The sequence below is a fragment of the Cygnus olor genome, chromosome 3 (genome assembly GCF_009769625.2).
Source record: "Cygnus olor isolate bCygOlo1 chromosome 3, bCygOlo1.pri.v2, whole genome shotgun sequence".
NCBI lineage: Eukaryota > Metazoa > Chordata > Aves > Anseriformes > Anatidae > Cygnus > Cygnus olor.
Genome location: NC_049171.1, coordinates 60,861,705 through 60,879,986, shown reverse-complemented (window position 1 = coordinate 60,879,986; position 18,282 = coordinate 60,861,705). Strand labels below are relative to the sequence as shown.

The 18,282-nt window shown below is 39.3% G+C and overlaps 1 protein-coding gene across 2 annotated transcripts in view; it reads left to right on the top strand.

Moving 5' to 3' along the window:
* Window positions 1–10,200: 10,200 nt before the first annotated feature.
* Window positions 10,201–18,282, top strand: part of HBS1L (HBS1 like translational GTPase) — a 61,445-nt gene continuing 53,363 nt past the window's right edge. The window contains exons 1-3 of one of the 2 annotated variants that reach the window (XM_040550973.1): window positions 10,201–11,510; window positions 13,403–13,468; window positions 15,203–15,340. In XM_040550973.1, coding sequence (XP_040406907.1) covers window positions 11,468–11,510; window positions 13,403–13,468; window positions 15,203–15,340 — 247 coding nt within the window. In that variant the 5' untranslated portion in view covers window positions 10,201–11,467. The remainder of the gene's footprint in view (window positions 11,511–13,402; window positions 13,469–15,202; window positions 15,341–18,282) is intronic. The other variant, XM_040550974.1, reaches the window with a different exon arrangement.

The window sequence follows — 18,282 nt, the reverse complement described above, 5'->3', positions numbered from 1 at the left end:
TGAAATATGTACTCTGCACATCTGCTGAGCTGTGGTTATACAAATCCCTCTGCATTTTTTTATTAGACATTTAACCCTCTTCTAAAGTCAAGAAGGGGAATAGCATAAAGAGTAAACAAATGCAGGCTACATATGGACTGCAGAGAACTGGTAGAAATTATCGATTTTTCAGTAGTGTTTAATTGGCTGGCTTTCCAAAGGTCATTATTTAAAGATTTGGAATCTCTGTTATTACAAATGTCCCTTTTCCTTGAAGATTTTGTCGTGGGGAACATGAATATAGAAGAATCCATTATTCCCTCCTTCCCTGGGGCTGCAATTATAATCTTAGTCCAGATAGTACCTATTACCTGCCTGCTTCCTGTTATTTTTGGAAGGATCTTCAACAGGGTGAAAGTGCTTATTCAGGGTGTGGGAATAGGAAGGTTTTATTTCACTTCGAATATAAACTCGGTATTGAGCCAGTATTTTACATGACAAGCTAAGGACCAAAAACCATTGAATTTTATGTGAGTCTTACAATAACATCAAATAGATTTGGAAGACACCCTGAAATAATAGGAATACACATCCTGTGAGGATCTGGAGACGATGTTGCATTATCATTCTCAGCAAATGCTGTACACCATGTGTCAGTGCTTGCAAACAGCATTTTTTTCACATAACCTCACAGAGTACTATTCACACAGTTAAGCGTGTTAGGTCTGTATCAGGCTTGCACTATAAATAATCACATTTGCTTATACCTTGAACAGATTGTTTGTTTGAGCATTCTCATAGGAATAAAACTTGTTACATCGAAGCAACACTTTCATCCATTCACCAACTAAAATAGTGTAACTTTCTCCTCAACCTTGCTGATGCAAAGAGATCAATTTTAAACTGTATTAAAACTCTGTCTGTGTTTTACCTCCTGCTACTTTTATAAAGTGCTACAAATGGCAGCTTTAGCTAACAGTCAGAGAGACAGGATAGCAGAAAGACTAGCAATTTGTTTGGGTAAAACTTACGTACGCCTAGTTTTACATATTTTGCCTTTTCTGAAGGAAATATATGCAACCATTTTGACTTTCCTCAATTTTTATTTTCCTTTCTTGATATATACACCTCTTTTGTGGCAATTATTTTGCCTTCCATTTTCATTTGTTTGAGTTATGTCCCTGGTTATCCCCAAAAGACTCCAAGACCTGATTTTGTAATTTGGAATAGACCATAATCAGTGTGATTAATTAAGGCTTCTTTAACTTCCTTTGGTGAGCAATATGGTTTTCTACCATTTCACATGTAGCTTTGGATACTTCTAAAAATGAATGCATGATGTAGAAGACAGGAAAATCAATTTATCTGGGCCTATACGTAAATAGGATTTATTTATTTATTTATTTTTAAAGCATGTTTCTTGCATCCAGGTTATCAAATGGAATCCTGCAAATTTAATGTGCAAGCACATTAAAGGTGTCTGTAAATTCATTAAATGATTCTCATTTGAACAACGTTAATATATTTCAGGGACTTACATAATTCATGTATCTCATACAAATGAAAAACTACTCTAAGATCAGAACAGGATTCTCAATACAATCTATTGGTACTTGGTCATAAATTTGTATGTGTTGATATCTGCATTTGAAATACCACTGTTATATCACTATTACTTTTGTGGGCCAGACTTCGAAAAGGAGCACATTGTACTCACCAGGGTACAAATACAGAAAAAAGTAAAGATGATCCTTTTTCCAAAGTGTTTATAACCCAAGACAAGCATTCTTTCTGGTTGAGGAATAGTTAGTTACCTTTCAACATAAGTTATTTTAAAAAAACTTCAAATCAATGGATCACAAACAATCTCTTTTTCCTCTTCTGTTTGAGAAGTGATCATTTTTCATGATATGCACTCAAAGATAATGTGTCAAGTCTGCTTTAAAATACTGGAAAGTGTCATGTCTTTATTCCAAGGTGAAGGAAGTCTTGTACAAGCACACAGTACAAAAGCTAAGCTCCTATATTTTTGTAAACTGGCAGGCTCCCTCACGAGCCAGGGAAAAAATCCGGCACCACACCCAAGCCTCTTTACGGCCCTTCCCTCAGGCACAGTTTATTATCTGAAATGCAAACTTTACCAAGCAGCACGACACAAGGTTATTTCCCCTGACTAAAACTACCCCCAAGGGCCCCTGCAACCAGGAGTCAACGGATCCAAACGAGTTTCTCGGGCCTTAGGAGGCCTCACTTGATGCCTTCCCTTGGGTCAAATAACTGCTCAGGACAGGCTGGTTCCAGTGCTCCTCTCCCACCCTTCTCTGACTCAAAGGGGCAGCCACAGTTATTCGCCTCCTCTTTGCTACGTTCTACTCTTTTTTTTTTTTTTTTTTTACTCAATCTTGTGTTTTCACAGATAACATCCATTGACATTTTCTCACTGCCTGAGAACACAGATAAGAAATTTTCTATACCTATTATTATCTTTTGTTGCTCAGCTCATGGTTCCTCTAGCAGTAATAGGGTGCCTCTCTAAAACAATTTACTCCACTGGAACTCGAAGTACAATTTTGCAGTTTTGTTCTACCCAAATCCTCTCCTTTATATGTTTTATTGGTCTGGTTAATGTCAAATTGATTCATGAAAGCCAATGCAATTGTCTCCATTGACTTTCATGAGGTTTGGACCAGGCCCCAAATGCATTTCTATAAAAAGATGACCAGAACCTTCTAGCTGGAGAGTATTAGAATTCTGCTGTGGCATTTATTGAGAATGAAATGTGGATTTCCACATGAGCACAGCTGAATTGAAATGAAGTAGGAATATCTTTTGTTTCTTTTGATAATAATCCTTGTACTGATCCTGTTTGTAACATTTTAAATCATTCTAAACTTTCTTTTAACAAAGCTAAGTGACCAATACAGGATACTGACATTGCATCACAGCTGTAAATTCTGATGTCAAAATTATGGCCTGTAATCCAGCAAAGCACTGATGCATCTGTCTAATGTTTCACCAGAATAAGGTTTCTGAATGGCAAGTAGATACTAAAATTTATTACTACGGGTTAAATTCATTCCTGATTAAATTTCATTGAAGTCACTTTTACCTGCCTTGCCAAATAAATTACACTGATTTAATTCATCTACTTTTAATACTGCTGAGTATCAATTATTAAACACTGAATAGAAGTAATTTCATTATCTCCTGAATATCCTACCATCAACTTAAGTAATGTGGATAGTCTGTGACTATTTATGTTAAATACTTCAGACTCCAGGAACAGTTTCTGCCAAAAGAGACAGGCTGTTCAGCAAACTGCAAAGTGATGAAACCCGGATTCTTCTGCACAGTAACTGTTGCACCCCAGATGCCCTTCACAAATGAAACCACGTCTGTCTCTGCATCTCTGTGACACTATCACTGGGCCCATGAAATGGCTGACTTAAAACCTGGTACATGCAGGACATGCAATTGTTCAGTTTTGGATGTTTTTTCTGTCTCAGTGAGCACTAATTTGCCTCCTTCTCTTGTATCTATCTCACCACCGAATTTATGACAACTTATGAATATATGACAACCATTTATCCATAGGAATGTCTTCTACAGAAGCTTGTGAAAAAAAATCAAACAACAACAGCAGAAAACAACCAATCAACCAAACAAAAAACAACCCACAACCACCCAGATTACTGATGTAGAAAGAAAAAAGAACTTCATTATTGATTTCCGAGAGTGAAGAGCAAAGAGAGGGATCAGCTTCAGGGACCAGCTCTGTTCATACATGATGTTGTTGTTATCGGAGCTCAGATGTGTTAGCCTCTTCAAGGGTTGTCTGCAGGAATGATTTGTGCAAGGTTCACTTGATTCAGCATGAAGTCTTGTGGGAAATGATTTTATCCAGAATCACAGAATCACAGAATCGTCTAGGTTGGAAGAGACCTCCAAGATCACCAAGTCCAACCTCTGACCTAACACTAACAAGTCCACCACTAAACCCTATCACTAAGCTCTAAATCTAAACGTCTTTTAAGGACCTCCAGGGATGGTGACTCCACCACTTCCCTGGGCAGCCCATTCCAATGCCCAACAACCCTTTCAGTAAAGAAGTTCTTCCTAATATCCTACCTAAACCTCCCCTGATGCAATAAAAGAGGGATAGAAAGAACTATTTCTTTCCATTGTGTACACTTTTTTTTTTTTTTTTTTGGGGGGGGGGGGAATGACTAGCTTTTATGGAAATCTAGCTTACACTACAACATTGTTATCTTTTTCAGTAAATTTACTGCATGAATACAAATATTAAAAAGATGTGGACTTCAATGCAAAGGCAAACATTGACACATCCAATCAACAATAAAATAATGTAAAGCATGTTATAATTTTAAGTATATTAAGCAAAATTTATGTGTAGTTAACCTATACTCAGAAATAGCTTAGAAAGTGAGAAAATAACGTTTCAGAACAGGGTACTTTGGAGGTAGAACAAGCTATATCAGTTAAGCTTTTGACACCATTGTTAAAACATTGATTCATAAAGCCTAAACCATGTTTGTTTTTATAAACAGTGTGAGTATGAAGACTGGGCAGATGAGTTAGGTACCTGCAGTTAAACTGCCATTGCACACGAGGTAGCTGCTGCAGCACCATAAAACCAAAAGTTTAATGTTCATTTTTGTAATATACGGTGTACAGACTAGAGAACTTTGGGCTGGTACTGTTGTTTTTAATTGGTGTTTCTCCTTTACACTCTGTGGCTAATGTTTTCCTATTATCAAGGTCTTGCATATTTTCTGCACCCACCCAACTCTGTGGTATTATATGTATTTTTTAAAGGTCTGAGTGACAAGTACATTGATATAAGTGAATCATCATTTTGCAGGCATAAAATTTTATCAGATTGGTTTTCAAGTAGATTTATACATTTAAGAAAGTGCATCTGCCATACAAGATTAGCACATGGAAGATAGGACATTTGTTCTAATAGCAAGTGATAGAATTTTATATTTTATACATGTGAAACAAACTAGATAGTAAGTTAGCATCTTGTTAAGTACTTCCTGGTTATCAGATACATTAACCAAAGCTGAACTAAAAGGATATTACTGTGCAAGATTAGGCCAAGTTTCCATTCCCTGCTTTATGCTCCAGGACTCCATTCGACCCTGGGATAAACAACATATCCTAGGTTGATAACCTAATGACAAAACAAGAAAAGAAAAATAAAAGAACATCTGAAGTGCAGTATTTTCTTTAATTGTATGATGAATTAGCAATACCTGCTATGGGATTCTTTAGTCTGCAGTACATGAGAATTAATCAAGGGGAAAAAAGGGATTTGACAATTTCATGTAGAGATACCCCTTTAAAATGAAGATTCTGGGGGAAAGAAAGTGAAGACTTTAGTCAAAGACAGACTACAATGTCAGTCAGAATGACTTACTCATCTAGTGATGCTCCCTGTCACACTTCATAATACCATGTAATGCTTTTCATCCTGACATATCCAAATTATAAAGATTTTGCAATGTGGACACATGTCAATGCTCCATGGTGTGGAGGGCAGCAGGCCATGCAAGCCCTGCCATGCTCACTGCTCCATGCTGCCAGTAAGGGTGTACTTGAAATGAGCCTAAAAACCACTGTATAGCTGAGATTTTTTCTCTTTCAGGTTACCCTATGACTTGCCTAGAGCCTTAGTGTGAGTCTGCACTTCAAGTAAAACCAATACAGATTCACTGAGTTTGCCAGAGCCACAATTAATATATGACTATCAAATGACGATTCTTCTGGATGTCTTCTGGCAGTCTGAATTTATTTTTCCTCTGGGAGTCGTTGTGATGTTTTCCATGTATTAGCCATGTATTGTTTGTTTGTTTGTTTAGGGCAATAGAGAGAAAGGGCAAAAATTAAGTCCCAGCGAGACTAGTACATGCAGTTTCCTTGACAACACATCCAGTCCAGTCTGCCCGGCTTATAGTTTATATAGTTGGGTTTGCCGAAGGCATGTCCCAAAAATTCTAAAGTGTAGGACATAGAAAACAAATTCAGAGTAATTATGAGATAATATTCTAGAGTTTAACAAGCTGCCTTCCAACAATTTAGCTATAATTATGCTTCCCTCAAGCATACGTGTGTCAGCATTTCTTTTTAATTTAAGGCCTATATGTCTATATGAAGAGTGTTGATATATATGTCTATATCAACAGTGGAATGTCCTGGTAAGATTTGCATGATGAATGACTCTAACCAGCAAAGTGAGGGACTTTTCAAACCATGTTAGTCCTGCTTTGATTTGCACCTATGTTGCTTAAAAGATATTTTCCAGAATATAAGTTCTGTTTTTCTGCTGAGTAAATAGAGTAAGATCCCAGTGGTGTTACTGGAAACTTGACTGAATCCCTATGTTTAAGAAATGTATTGCACCACAGATGTATTGGTGAAGACATACAGTTTATGATAGTAGCAAGGATCCATGACAAACTTGTGACTGCTAAGTTAATGTACACAATCACGTACAAGAGAATGGTGCTACAACATAAGTGCGTGAGTCATTATAATATGCTTTAGCACAGGCACGTGCATCTTGTTTAACTCTGAATCATAATGACAGCCTCATGTTTTGTCTCTTCCTTATGGCTGTAGCTCTCAATAATTTATTCTGTCAGTTACCTGTAACAATTAAAAGTGGACTGAATTGTTTACATGAAGATTTCAAACCCTTCCAAAACTTTTATACACATTTTTAAATATTTGCTGTGAACATGTTTAAATATTCTCATCATCTACACAAGTATCTAAACTTTTTGAACCCTGCTAAGTTTTTGACCTTGATATTTCTTCTGGAAGTGAATTTTACAGTCCAATTCTGTGTTGAATGAAAATTGTTTGCTTTTATCAGTTTAAATTTGGCCTCCTTTCAGTCTTGAGTAATCCCCTCTTTTACTATGAGTGGAAGAAACAAAAAAAAGAAACAAAAAATAAACAACCAATGGCTATTTCTGAGCCATTCCCTAGCATATGTTTTGGTCATGTCCCATTTTCTACATCTCCTCTGTAAGACAAAGTCTTAATCGTTTTAATCTGCATGTAAGAAATTTCCCATGCCTATGATGATTCTCATCACTTATCTCACCCTATATCAACTGTACACTTCATAAACCAATTAGAAGTGAATGCAACTCTCCATTGTAATCATGTCATATCTCAACTTTTCATTTGCATTCAATGGTAAAAACAATTGATCTAAGATTTTCAGTGAGTGCTTTACTGTGGCTATGTTTACCATGTTTTCAGCAACTGTCCTTGAATTCAAACTCCTGCTTTTGTAGCTGTGTGGTTCAACAAAAGCCTCCCTCCTTGCAGAGGAGCTGAGCTTCCCTTTCTGGACCATCATTTGGTTCATTCCACATGAGAATTAGACTGAGAGCCACCTGGGAGACAGTAGGATAACAGGAAAATTTGGGCTTGAGCCCAAAGTGGTCAGGGAAATACAGACGTAGTGAAAGTCTCTCAAATCCTTACAACACTAAGCTTATGACTTGTGAGGAACACAAAATGGTCCACATTAAACCATCCAAGTAGGCAAATTTTCCACATCGGATTGCCATTTTATTACCTACTCATCTAACTTATTTGGATCCTGTTGAAATTGTGTAAGGTCTAGACTAATGCAAATCACTTTAACTCACACAAAAAACTTGCTGTTCTGCAGATTGATCCATTCTCAAAGAAATAAAAATATATTCAACAAGCTCATTCATGCTGTAGAAAATTGGAAACACTTGCTAAGCTACCATATGTACAAAATGATCATTTATTAATACTATTTGCCTTCTGACTCTTAATCAACTTTTGATATAGATGGTTTCATTTTAAACAAAAACAGACATTTAATTGGCTGCAGTTCTTTTGATCTAGTAGGATCATTTATCAGCTGGAAGAGTACCTAGTGACATAGATAATATCTGTATTTTAAAACTTAACACACATAATGCATAGTATGGTATGACATCTGGAATTATGCTGCTCTTTTCCAAACCATGTCTTGCTTAACTTTGGTTCAAAAAGAAACAATATTGAAATAGGCTGAATATTTTTTTTAACGAATAATGTTATAACTGCTAAAAAGCTGGCTAACTTCATAACTTCACATCAAGAAAAAGTAACACCATTGAAAGGATTCTCTCCTTAGCTAAACAAATGATTAAATATTAAAATTACTTTATTCTGGATTATTAAATATTGTATTAGTTGTTTCTCACTGTTAGGAAAAAAAAAAATAGTGGTGTTGGGGATAGGATTGCTCAGAGACTGCTGAAAAAAAACAGATTACCAGTACTGCCGCCACCTGGATTGAGTCTAGTGGTCTTGGTACACTTCCTAATGAACACGCTTTAAAATAATATATAATCTCAGTGGGCAGGAAGGAAATAAATGTTCATAGTGCTTACCAGAAGTGACCTCGTTAGTCATTCCTCAGAACTGCTGGAGGCAGACTGACACGGTTCTCTGCTGGAGCTGTAATTGCTGCTGAAGGAGTAATGTGTAGTCAGACTGCTTTGCTACGTGGTGAATACCTTCCATGAACCTTGCATCCACTTACAAATAGCACTAACTGAGCTATAGCTAGGGATTGAAAACTAAAGCTCATTATTTCCTGAACATTTCAGCACCTCATCACCTTCCATAAAATTAGAGTGAAGGAAAGGCAAGGGATGATCACAATGTATTTATGACTCTGATGATACTGCTGTACTATGAAATAACTACACTTCTGTATGAAATTCTTGTTCTTGTTTTGCTTTGCAGATCTTTATTTGCTATAAATTACTATACTTTAAATGAAGAAAAATAGCCACCTCCAAGTTTACAGTTAATGTTGTGGAAAGACGATATAGTATGTTGTCTCCTACACTGGGCTTAGATAATCTTTGTATTTTTTAATGCTATGATCTTTTTTTCTTCTTTTAAATATTAATTTTGAAATCTTGAAAGCAATGTTACATTTGAATATCAAGCAAATGAAATGTGGGTTGTATCTGCAGGGGTCACCGTCACTGAAAATCAAGAGCGATAACATGCTGAATGTGAGCATAAAATTCAAACATGAAAAGATGATTAGTTGATAAGCAGCTGGTGATTTGTGTAAAAAGTGTGATTAGAAAGGATAAAAGAAACATCTTTGGAATATGATGGTCAGGTTTCAAATGAGAAATGTTACTACTTGAAAGAGAAAAAAATTCTAAATTTACATGAGTAACATTTATTGGACATTTAACATTTGAAAAATGGAATCAAAGTAATTTTGGAGGCTGAAGAAGCTGCTATTTCCAAGTTAGAGCTGTTGGAGGCAGACTGGGAGGATGTTGTGAGGGTAGTAGTGCTACAAGATCTTAAGTTACCTTACTAAAGGCTCAGATAGTACATGCTGGAATCATTTTTTGAATTTGGAAGTGTGTCACTCAACAGGGGATACTGCCACAGCTCTACACACTGTTACACAAACCTTTAAAGGATGTGGCCTCACATTTTAGAATTTTCTACAAACATTCCCATTGCAAACTTATTTTGAACGTATCAGTCTGCTCATCTAGTTGTTGACTTCCGCTGCTATCAGCAGCAATGGGAAAGAGCTGTTTAGAAATTTCACACATTTCTGCTGGGAATCACTACTGTTACAAATGGTTTTAGTAAATTTTTGTAAATAGCCTTAATCCTTTAAAAACAGGATTTGAAAACACTCAAGACCTCCCAAAGGATGTTTTGTACCATGTAGAACTTAACATACAGCAAGAGTGTAATGTTAAATCATAATGTATGGTGGCAATTCTTCACTTCAGTATCTTTGACCCATATCAAGAGATTGGGACTGATAGTGATTAACACAACTTCTGTCAAACCTCTGCTGTAGAGAACATTTGTGTCACCGAAGGTCATCAGTACAACAACAGTAATTAGAAATTTTTATTTCCACGTCCCCTTTAATCTTAGCACCATGTGAAAGACGTTGTACAGATCATAAGTTTGTGCAGCTGCATGTGCTGTTCTGTACAAATTAATTAGAAATATGCAAATAACACAAGGAAACAATCTGCACATTTGCATACAATTTGTATATGAACACAAACTTTGGCTTATGTTTAACACACCCTGCCTCCGGCGGTGACAGGGAAGGATGTGGAGCAGATAGTGACAGTTTTGGCTTGTGGGAGGGGACAAGACGATAGCTGGGTGCTGGCTGGAAAAGCAGGGTCTGCGTGCTTGTGGGGATGTGTGTCTGGAAGGTGGGATATCTGGGGACATCTAGGCCATGCAAGTGGCTGGAGGAGGCCGGATTTGTGGCAGTGTCTGAGGAGGACAAGAAAATGGTAAATAAAGTATTAGAGGTCTCAATTGGAAGGTAGAGACATCTGACTTGAGAAATATTGGTGGGATCGCCTGCCTAGCAGCGTGTGAGCATGTGGGTGAGTGCAGGTATCCGGGGAACAGCTGAGCCACGGAGAGGAGAAGCAGCAGAGGCTGTCAAGCTGGAGCTCAGCAGAGGCACACCTGTGCTACTGAGGCCTGGGAGCACCAGTGGGCTTGCGACCTCCCTGTGCTGCTGCGGCTGTAGGCGTGTGCCTGCACTACCAGGTCTAACTGGCTTTTAGGTGGTGCCTGTCATCACATGGCAATGAAGTCAGACCAAGAACACCACGGAACCCAACTCCTCAAAGTATTGGCATTTAATGCTGCCAATAGCAATGCTAAACAATGCAGCCTGCATTTACCTACAGCCACCAGTTTAAGCTGGTCAGCTGCTGGGCCGCAATGGGTGGCCAAGAGGCCTTTCAGGCCTGTAACCACACTTGCAGCACGTGTCTAAGCCTCTCCAACCCCACAGTACACAATGATGGAGACAGTGTTTTGAGTGTGTTCAAACGAGCGTTCCCTCCAGAGAATTCATGCCAATCCAGAATACTGAGCTGTCTTCACAGATGCAACTGTTTCGGATTTCAGTGACCTTAAATATAAATGCTTATAAATATGAATGCTTATACACGCACAGTTCCAGCAGTTTATCACCTTTGTGCTTAATGAATAATGTCATAGACACGCTTCAAATGTCAAAACAGTGGGGTCGGATGGCTGAGTGCTGATGGGCAGCATGTGAGGGGAGCAGCCCCCTTCCCTTCCCTTCCCTCCCCTCCCCTCCCCTCCCCTCCCCTCTCCTCCCCTCCACTCTGCTGACCTGCCCTCCCCTTCCCTCCCCTTCCCTTTCCCTTCCCTCCCCTTCCCTTCACCCCCCCCCCCGTTGCCAGCCGTGCAGCGCCCGTGACAGGCGGGGGGGTAGAAGCATCGCGCATGCGCGAGGGCTCGCCGCGGGCGGAAGCGGCCTGGACGCGCATGCGCAGGATGATTCGTCCCGGCCCGGCGGAGACCAAGATGGCGCCCTAGTCCCACCGTGCCAGCGCCAGCGCGGGCGAGCGAGGCGCCCGCTGCCATCATGTCCCGGCACAGGAACGTCCGAGGCTACAACTACGACGAAGGTAGTGGCGGGCAGCGGCCGCCGGCGGAGCTGCGGGGGCCTCCCCCCTCCTCGGACGTCGTCCCCGCCCCGTCCCCGTGGGGTCGTGGCAGCCTCCGCGGCGGGGCCGGGCCCGGTGCCGGGGGGCGCCGGGGGTCTGCTGGGGCGGTGGGAGGGCAGAGGCCCCCTCCCCTCTCCTCCCCTCCCCTCCCCTCTCCTCCCCTCCCCTCCCCTCTCCTCCCCTCCCCTCCCCTCCCCTTCTCGCGCGGGGGTTGGGCGAGGCTCCGGGCGAAGCCTCGCACCCCGGCCGGGGACAGCACGGCTCCGGCGCGCTGGGCCGAGGCGCGGCGGGGTGATTTGCCTGCCGCCCGGCAGCGACCGCCTCCCGGAGGCGTGGGAGTGGTTTGAAAGCCGGCCCAGGTGTAACCGAGCCGGCCCCTCTGCGGGCTTGGGAAGGTTTGTGGTCCTGGGCCGGCTCAGGCAATGGAGTGCTGATATTCGGCCAGAACATAGAGGTGGTGTCCTAAAGATGGAGCTGAGCGTCTGAGGAAGAGCTACCTTCTGTCATGTTTCACTCGACAGCTCATTCGTTCCCTGCAAACTTACGTTAGAGTTTGGTTCTTATCTGCAGGCTTTCTTTGTTTCCCGTCCCATTAATTTAGGCAAACTGTCAATTGCGCCCTTCACTCAAAGGTTTTGTTTGTGTTGGCTCTGGGTGTGGAAAAATGGACCTACTTCCACTTGATACTGTTTCAGATAGCACCTTGGTATGGGAGCAGCTATTTTGTTGCCACTCGGTCAGATACAAAACATTGCACCTGTCCTCTGAACATTTCTTGCAAAGTGCATAGTTGGGTTTTGTGCCGTGTTTTTGCAACTTTGGGGCAAGTCATTTAAATCTGTGTGAACCATTACCATTGCACGGCCTGCCTTGCAGGTTATACTAGTGCAAGTATACCTAATAAATTACCAAATAATTCTGTGTTTCTTTTGGATGGATGTGATGTTTGTAATGTCCCAGCTCAGTGGTTGTTAAGTTGATATCAGAGTACAGAATTTCTTTTTAGCTGCTAGCTTTTCCCTTCCACTCTTTAAAAAAAAAACACAACTCAAAAATAAACAAAAATACACGTTATCAGTTAACCCATCAAGCATGTGCAATAACATCCTTAAAAATGTTCTTCATGTATTTCATTCCTACTTAGTGACAAGTGCAAATTTATTTTCAAGACTTACATAATATTAGAATAATTTATTTTTTATTTGGAAATAATTTACTTTCTCATTGTGATTCCTGATTAATAATTCTAGATATGATTTTTATTTTCTTAATTGAGAGAGTATATGTCTATGTGTAGGTAGTTGAATAGGATTCTTCCTCTTTGGTTGAGACAATTTTGCGTAGTCAAAGGGAATTGTGAATTGCAGTTTTGCCTTGCTGAACTTGAGTTAACAGGTGGGTGACCATGAGGATAGACCAGAGAAGAAAGGTGAGAAGTTGATAAGTATGGAGTAGAAATACCAACGTGAGTTACTGAAGTAGGGATCTCTCTGTGGTTAGACTACTGAGATGTCAAACAAAAATATCAAGAGAAGTGCTATGGTTAAAAGCCTGTAGAACTGTAGAAAGTTGAGTTTGGCTTATGAGGGCTGTCTTCCAAAGGAGATGATGAAGGAGGAGGTGTGAAGCATTGCAACTTTTAAAAATTTTCAGCTAAGGAATAGAGTATTAAATGCTTAATTCTGTTCTCTAAAGAGAAAACCAATTCTGTTGTTGCAGTGTAGAATTTCTTACCTAGGCAAATTAACAGTACTTCTGAAATACTTAATACCTTACATGAAAACTGCGATTTGAACCAATGCATGAAATACTTGGAAATTGTGCAGACTAATCTTAATGGTTTTGCTTCATAGATTTTGAAGATGATGATGTGTATGGCCAATCAGTAGAAGATGACTATTGCATTTCTCCTTCAACAGGTTAGTTCCAATAATTACATACAAGTACTGTCTACGTGTTCAATCATGCCATTTTATTATCTTGGATAATGGATGGTCAGAAACCTGGTTTATGGGGATGCGTTGATGGTCTTAAAACATATGGTGTCTTTAAAAAGTGTCAGTAGGACTTGGCTGGGCTTGGCAGCTGTGATTTTGCTCCTGGTATTTGACATCTCATACACAACTTTGAATAAACGTTTGGCAAGGAGTCGTACTGTGGGATGCACCGCTGGTCCTCAGTTGCTTCTGTTCTCATGCAAGATTGCGTGGTGTTAAAAAGTCTCTGAGCTTTGGGAACATCGCAAAATAGGAGCAAATATAGTGATGCTACGTGCTTGAGTAGGGTGTGATTGGAGTGGCTGAGTCTAGGTGACTGTAAAACCATGAGGTTGTGTTCATCACACAATTCTCTGAAAGATTATTCAGGGTTTCCCCAGATTTGGCAGTGTTTCTAGAGCTGAGTAAGCCCCAAAAAATAGTATAGCTGATGTTGATGTGAAGCTGTGCTACTGCGGGTAACTTGACTGGATCTAAACCCACTGCATTTGTGATGTAGTCTGTGGCCTCTGGCCACAGGTACTTGATTTAATTAGGTCTTTAAAGGTCTGTTCCTCTGTCATCCTGTTCTTTTTAGATAAGCTAATCAAGGTGTGTATTCTTGTTATTTGTAGTCACGCTTCCTGATTTAAATTACGATGGTCTCATATTCAATTTCTAAGTTTAGCTGCTAGGATTTTGCAGATGTTTTCTAAGAAATAAGATTTTATATTAATAAGTTTTATATTTGGTGATGAACTCTTGTAATGTATAAACTGCTAAATCGCAAAATTAATTCTGGTGTTTGTGCACTATAATTTTCTTAAGGATTCTTTCTATGTAATTCTCTGTATACAGAATATAGTAGTCTATTAAAAGACTACTATATTAAAATAGTAGTCTTTTAATGTTAATAGTTGCTTCAGTTATGGTGATTGAATATGCAATAGTATGTGTTTGGGGAACAGTTGCTAAGGTAATACTACTTCTGGATATTGCATGTGGTTTCAGTAAGTATTTCTGAGCGTGGTAGAATATTAAATTTACAAGGACATTGGAAACATAAGGACACCAGTTGATGTTATGCTTTGTACATTTCTTAGAGTATGTCACGAGCTCATGTTCAGCACGAGCTGTATATATATATATATATGTCTGTATATATGTTAATGTGCTGTTAAATCAGAATGGAATTATGCACCTGTTAAAAATTTGGTATGAATGTACATTCTAACTCATGACCTGTGTTTCCAATGAAATTCCACAAAAAGAAGAATGTGCTCAACTGAGGTAAACTGTTATCAATAGTTTGGCAGTGCAATACTGTAAAAGCAGCATTTATTTTCATGCTATTTTTTTTTGCTGGCACTGAGTTAAAAAGGAAAAAAAAAGTGGAGTAAGGTTATGAAGATGTTAGGCCATTGGTGATAATTCAGTATGAAAAATAGTTTTTTCATATCTGGAATATATTTTTCTATTTGTGTACTGAACTTTGTAGAATAATTGCGTTACATAGACAGATACAAGGGTATTGCCCAGCCTGTCTTTTCACTTGGGTGAAAACTGGTCAGCATCCTAACTTTTTTTCTTGTAGATAGGTTTAGTTTTTGAAGGAAGAAATAATTGAATTGTTTTAATACTTTGTGTTTTTTTTGTTTTTTTTTTTACCTAATATAGCCGCTCAGTTTATCTACTCAAGACGAGACAAACCAGCAACATGTGCTGAGCCATTAGAAGAAGAATATGGCTACGAAGGTACAGAAGATACTGCTGGTTATTTTGCATCCAATCATCAGTTGGATGAAGTTGATAGAGGTAATTATAGAAAAATAATAGTTCTCAGAAGAATCTCTTTTATGACTTAAAGACTAACTAAAATAATCCTAGGTCAGTGTTTGTTACATGAAAGACTCATGTTCACTATTTTGTAATCCGGTACTAGAATAGCATTATTTTGTAAGCTGGTGTTAGAGCAGCACACTTCATGAACAATAGCATTGGTGGTGGTTCTTCAAATTCGTAACTACCTTTTGTGTTCCACTTGTAACTTGCTTGCATACAGTGAAATATGGTCTTAGTTTATAATTGGAAATGATGAGATTTGATATGAAATTCAAACATAAGAACAGCTGTATTGTTTCAGACATCTAGCTCAATATTTTGACTCTAAAAATGGATGACTAGGGGAAAGTATGAAAAACAGAGTATTTATAGAATAGTCTCTTGCTTCTATTACATTCCAAATTATTGCAGTTAGGAGTATTTGACAGATTTTCTAAATCATGCATTTCCTTGAAACAATGTCTCTAGATTCCTGTATCCTCTAATTAGTCTTATCTAATATTGTTTTGAACCCACTGGACCTTGGTTTCCATTCAGTCCTGCAGCTGTGAGCTCCAGGTTCCAAGCAAAGTTCCACGCTGATTGACGTGGGAAAAAATACTTGCTTTTGTTTTTTAAACCTGCTAGCTGATAGCTTAATTAAATGTTCTGTGAAAAAAGATTCACAAGTGTCTTTCCTAAGTATTAATAGCTAATTTAGTTCTTAATTTTTTGGGAATATTCAGGATTATTTTTATGATGTTAGTAAGCACAAGGTAAAGTGTATCGGTGAATGAACAGACAATAAAATGTATGAATGAAATTTGTTATTTAAAACAGAACTTGCAGAAAATTCTGTAACAATAGACAAATCTAGATTCAATATCAAGTAAATTGGTAAAACCTATGATAATATGCAGACATATAGGTAAATCTGTTAAATTGGGGTGTAGTAAACACGTTTTTGCAGCAGGAATTAATGCTGCATAGGGTAACTTAAAAAAGAGTCAGTCAGTCTGTGGATAAAGGTAGTTTAGACAACACAGTAGACTGGGTTTTTGAGACCAGATGGGGGGGGGAGAATCACTTTCCTCACCCTGCTGGCCACGCTTCTTTTGATGTAGCTCAGGGTTTGGTTGGCTTTCTGGGCTGCAAGTGCACCTTGCCAGCTCATGTTGAGCTTCTCATCAACCAACACCCCAGGTCCTTCTCCTCAGGGCTGCTCTCAATCCATTCTCTGCCCAGCCTGTATTTGTGCTTAGGATTGCCCTGACCCAGATGCAGGATCTTGCACTTGGCGTTGTTGAACTTCATGAGGTTTACAAAGGCCCATCTCTCAAGCCTGTTCCGGTGCCTCTGGATGGCATCCCATGCCTCCAGCGTGCAACTTGGTGTCATCAGCAAACTTGCTGAGGGTGCACTCAATCCCACTGTACATGTTACCGATGTTAAACAGCACTGGTCTCAGCAGTGACCCCTGAGGAACGCCACTTGTTACCAATCTCCACCTGGACATTGAGCTGTTGACCACAACTCTTTGAGTGCAACCATCCAGCTGATTCTTTACCCAACGAGTGGTCCATCTGTCAAGTCCATGTCTCTCCAATTTAGGGACAAGGATGTCATAGGGGACGGTGTCAAATGCTTTTCACAAGTCCAGGTAGATGATGTTAGTTGCTCTTTCCCTATTCACCAGTGCTGTAACCATGTCGTAGAAGGTCACCAAACTTGTCAGGCGTGATCTGCCCGTAGTGAAGCCATGCTGGTTGTCACCAGTCACCTCCTTATTTTCCACGTGCCTTACCATAGTTTCCAGGAGGATCTGCTCCATGACCTTACCAGGCACAAAGGTGAAACTGACTGGTCTGCAGTTCTCTGGGTCTTCCTGTTTTCCCTTTTTTAAAATGGGGGTTATGTTTCCCCTCTTCCAGTCAGAAGGAACTTCACTGGACTGCCACAACTTCTCAAATATGACGGGATAGCAGCTTAGGAACTATAATCCGCAAGTTCCCTCAGGACCTGCAAAATGGCCAGCGAACACATTGTCCAGGGCTATGCCCGTACTTGTTTTGAAGAGCAAATGCAGGGAAGCATAGACTTGCTGTTTGCATTATGGATCAAGGCAGCTGATTTAAGTAACCTCGTGGAAGCTGGAATTCTGTGGTGTTGCATTTGTTCAGCAGAGTTCTTTAATCCTCCCCATCTTTGAGGAGGTGTTCAAATAAAGAACCTGCAGTTTTCTTCCTGTTGTTTAGTAGTCTTCCTGAAATCCGAACAACTGGCAGAAGATATTCATGATTTTCAAGATTTTCTTCTGTTGTGTTTGTACCTGATAAGAACACTACTTCCAGTGAATGGCAGCCTCATGAATATTCAGTCTTCAGTTGTGTGGAAAGTCAAGACATAATAAGGTTTATTTTAGTTGGCAATTTTACTGTCTACTTTAACTTAAAGTTTGCTTACCAAGTTGTATACTTTCTTGCATTGTGAGCTATGCTCAAATTCTGAAAATTGAAAATAGCTTCTATATATTTTTTCACTTTAAGATTTGATTATTTAAGTTTTGTTTTAATTTCCCTTTACGTTCTGTGACATTTTTTCATAAAATCTCATTTTATCTGTACCATATTTCTGTATTCCTACGTAGAAATATGGTGCAGATAAAATGAGATTTTATGATCCAAAAGATGTTTTACAGTTTTAAGAAAGGTAAAGGTTGCTGGTAATTTGAAAGAGCTGACATGTTGATCCAGGGATGCTAGTATTTATTTATTTCTTGTTAGGGCCTGAGGGTCCCAAAAATGCTGTTTTATTTTAGATCTAAATTATAGCACCTGTAAACACTTAAAATGTGCTGTTAAAATTATTCAAAGTCATTTAGTAAGTCAATGCGGAATCCCATTTAAGGTGATTATTTGTATTTCTTCTCTGCAGTC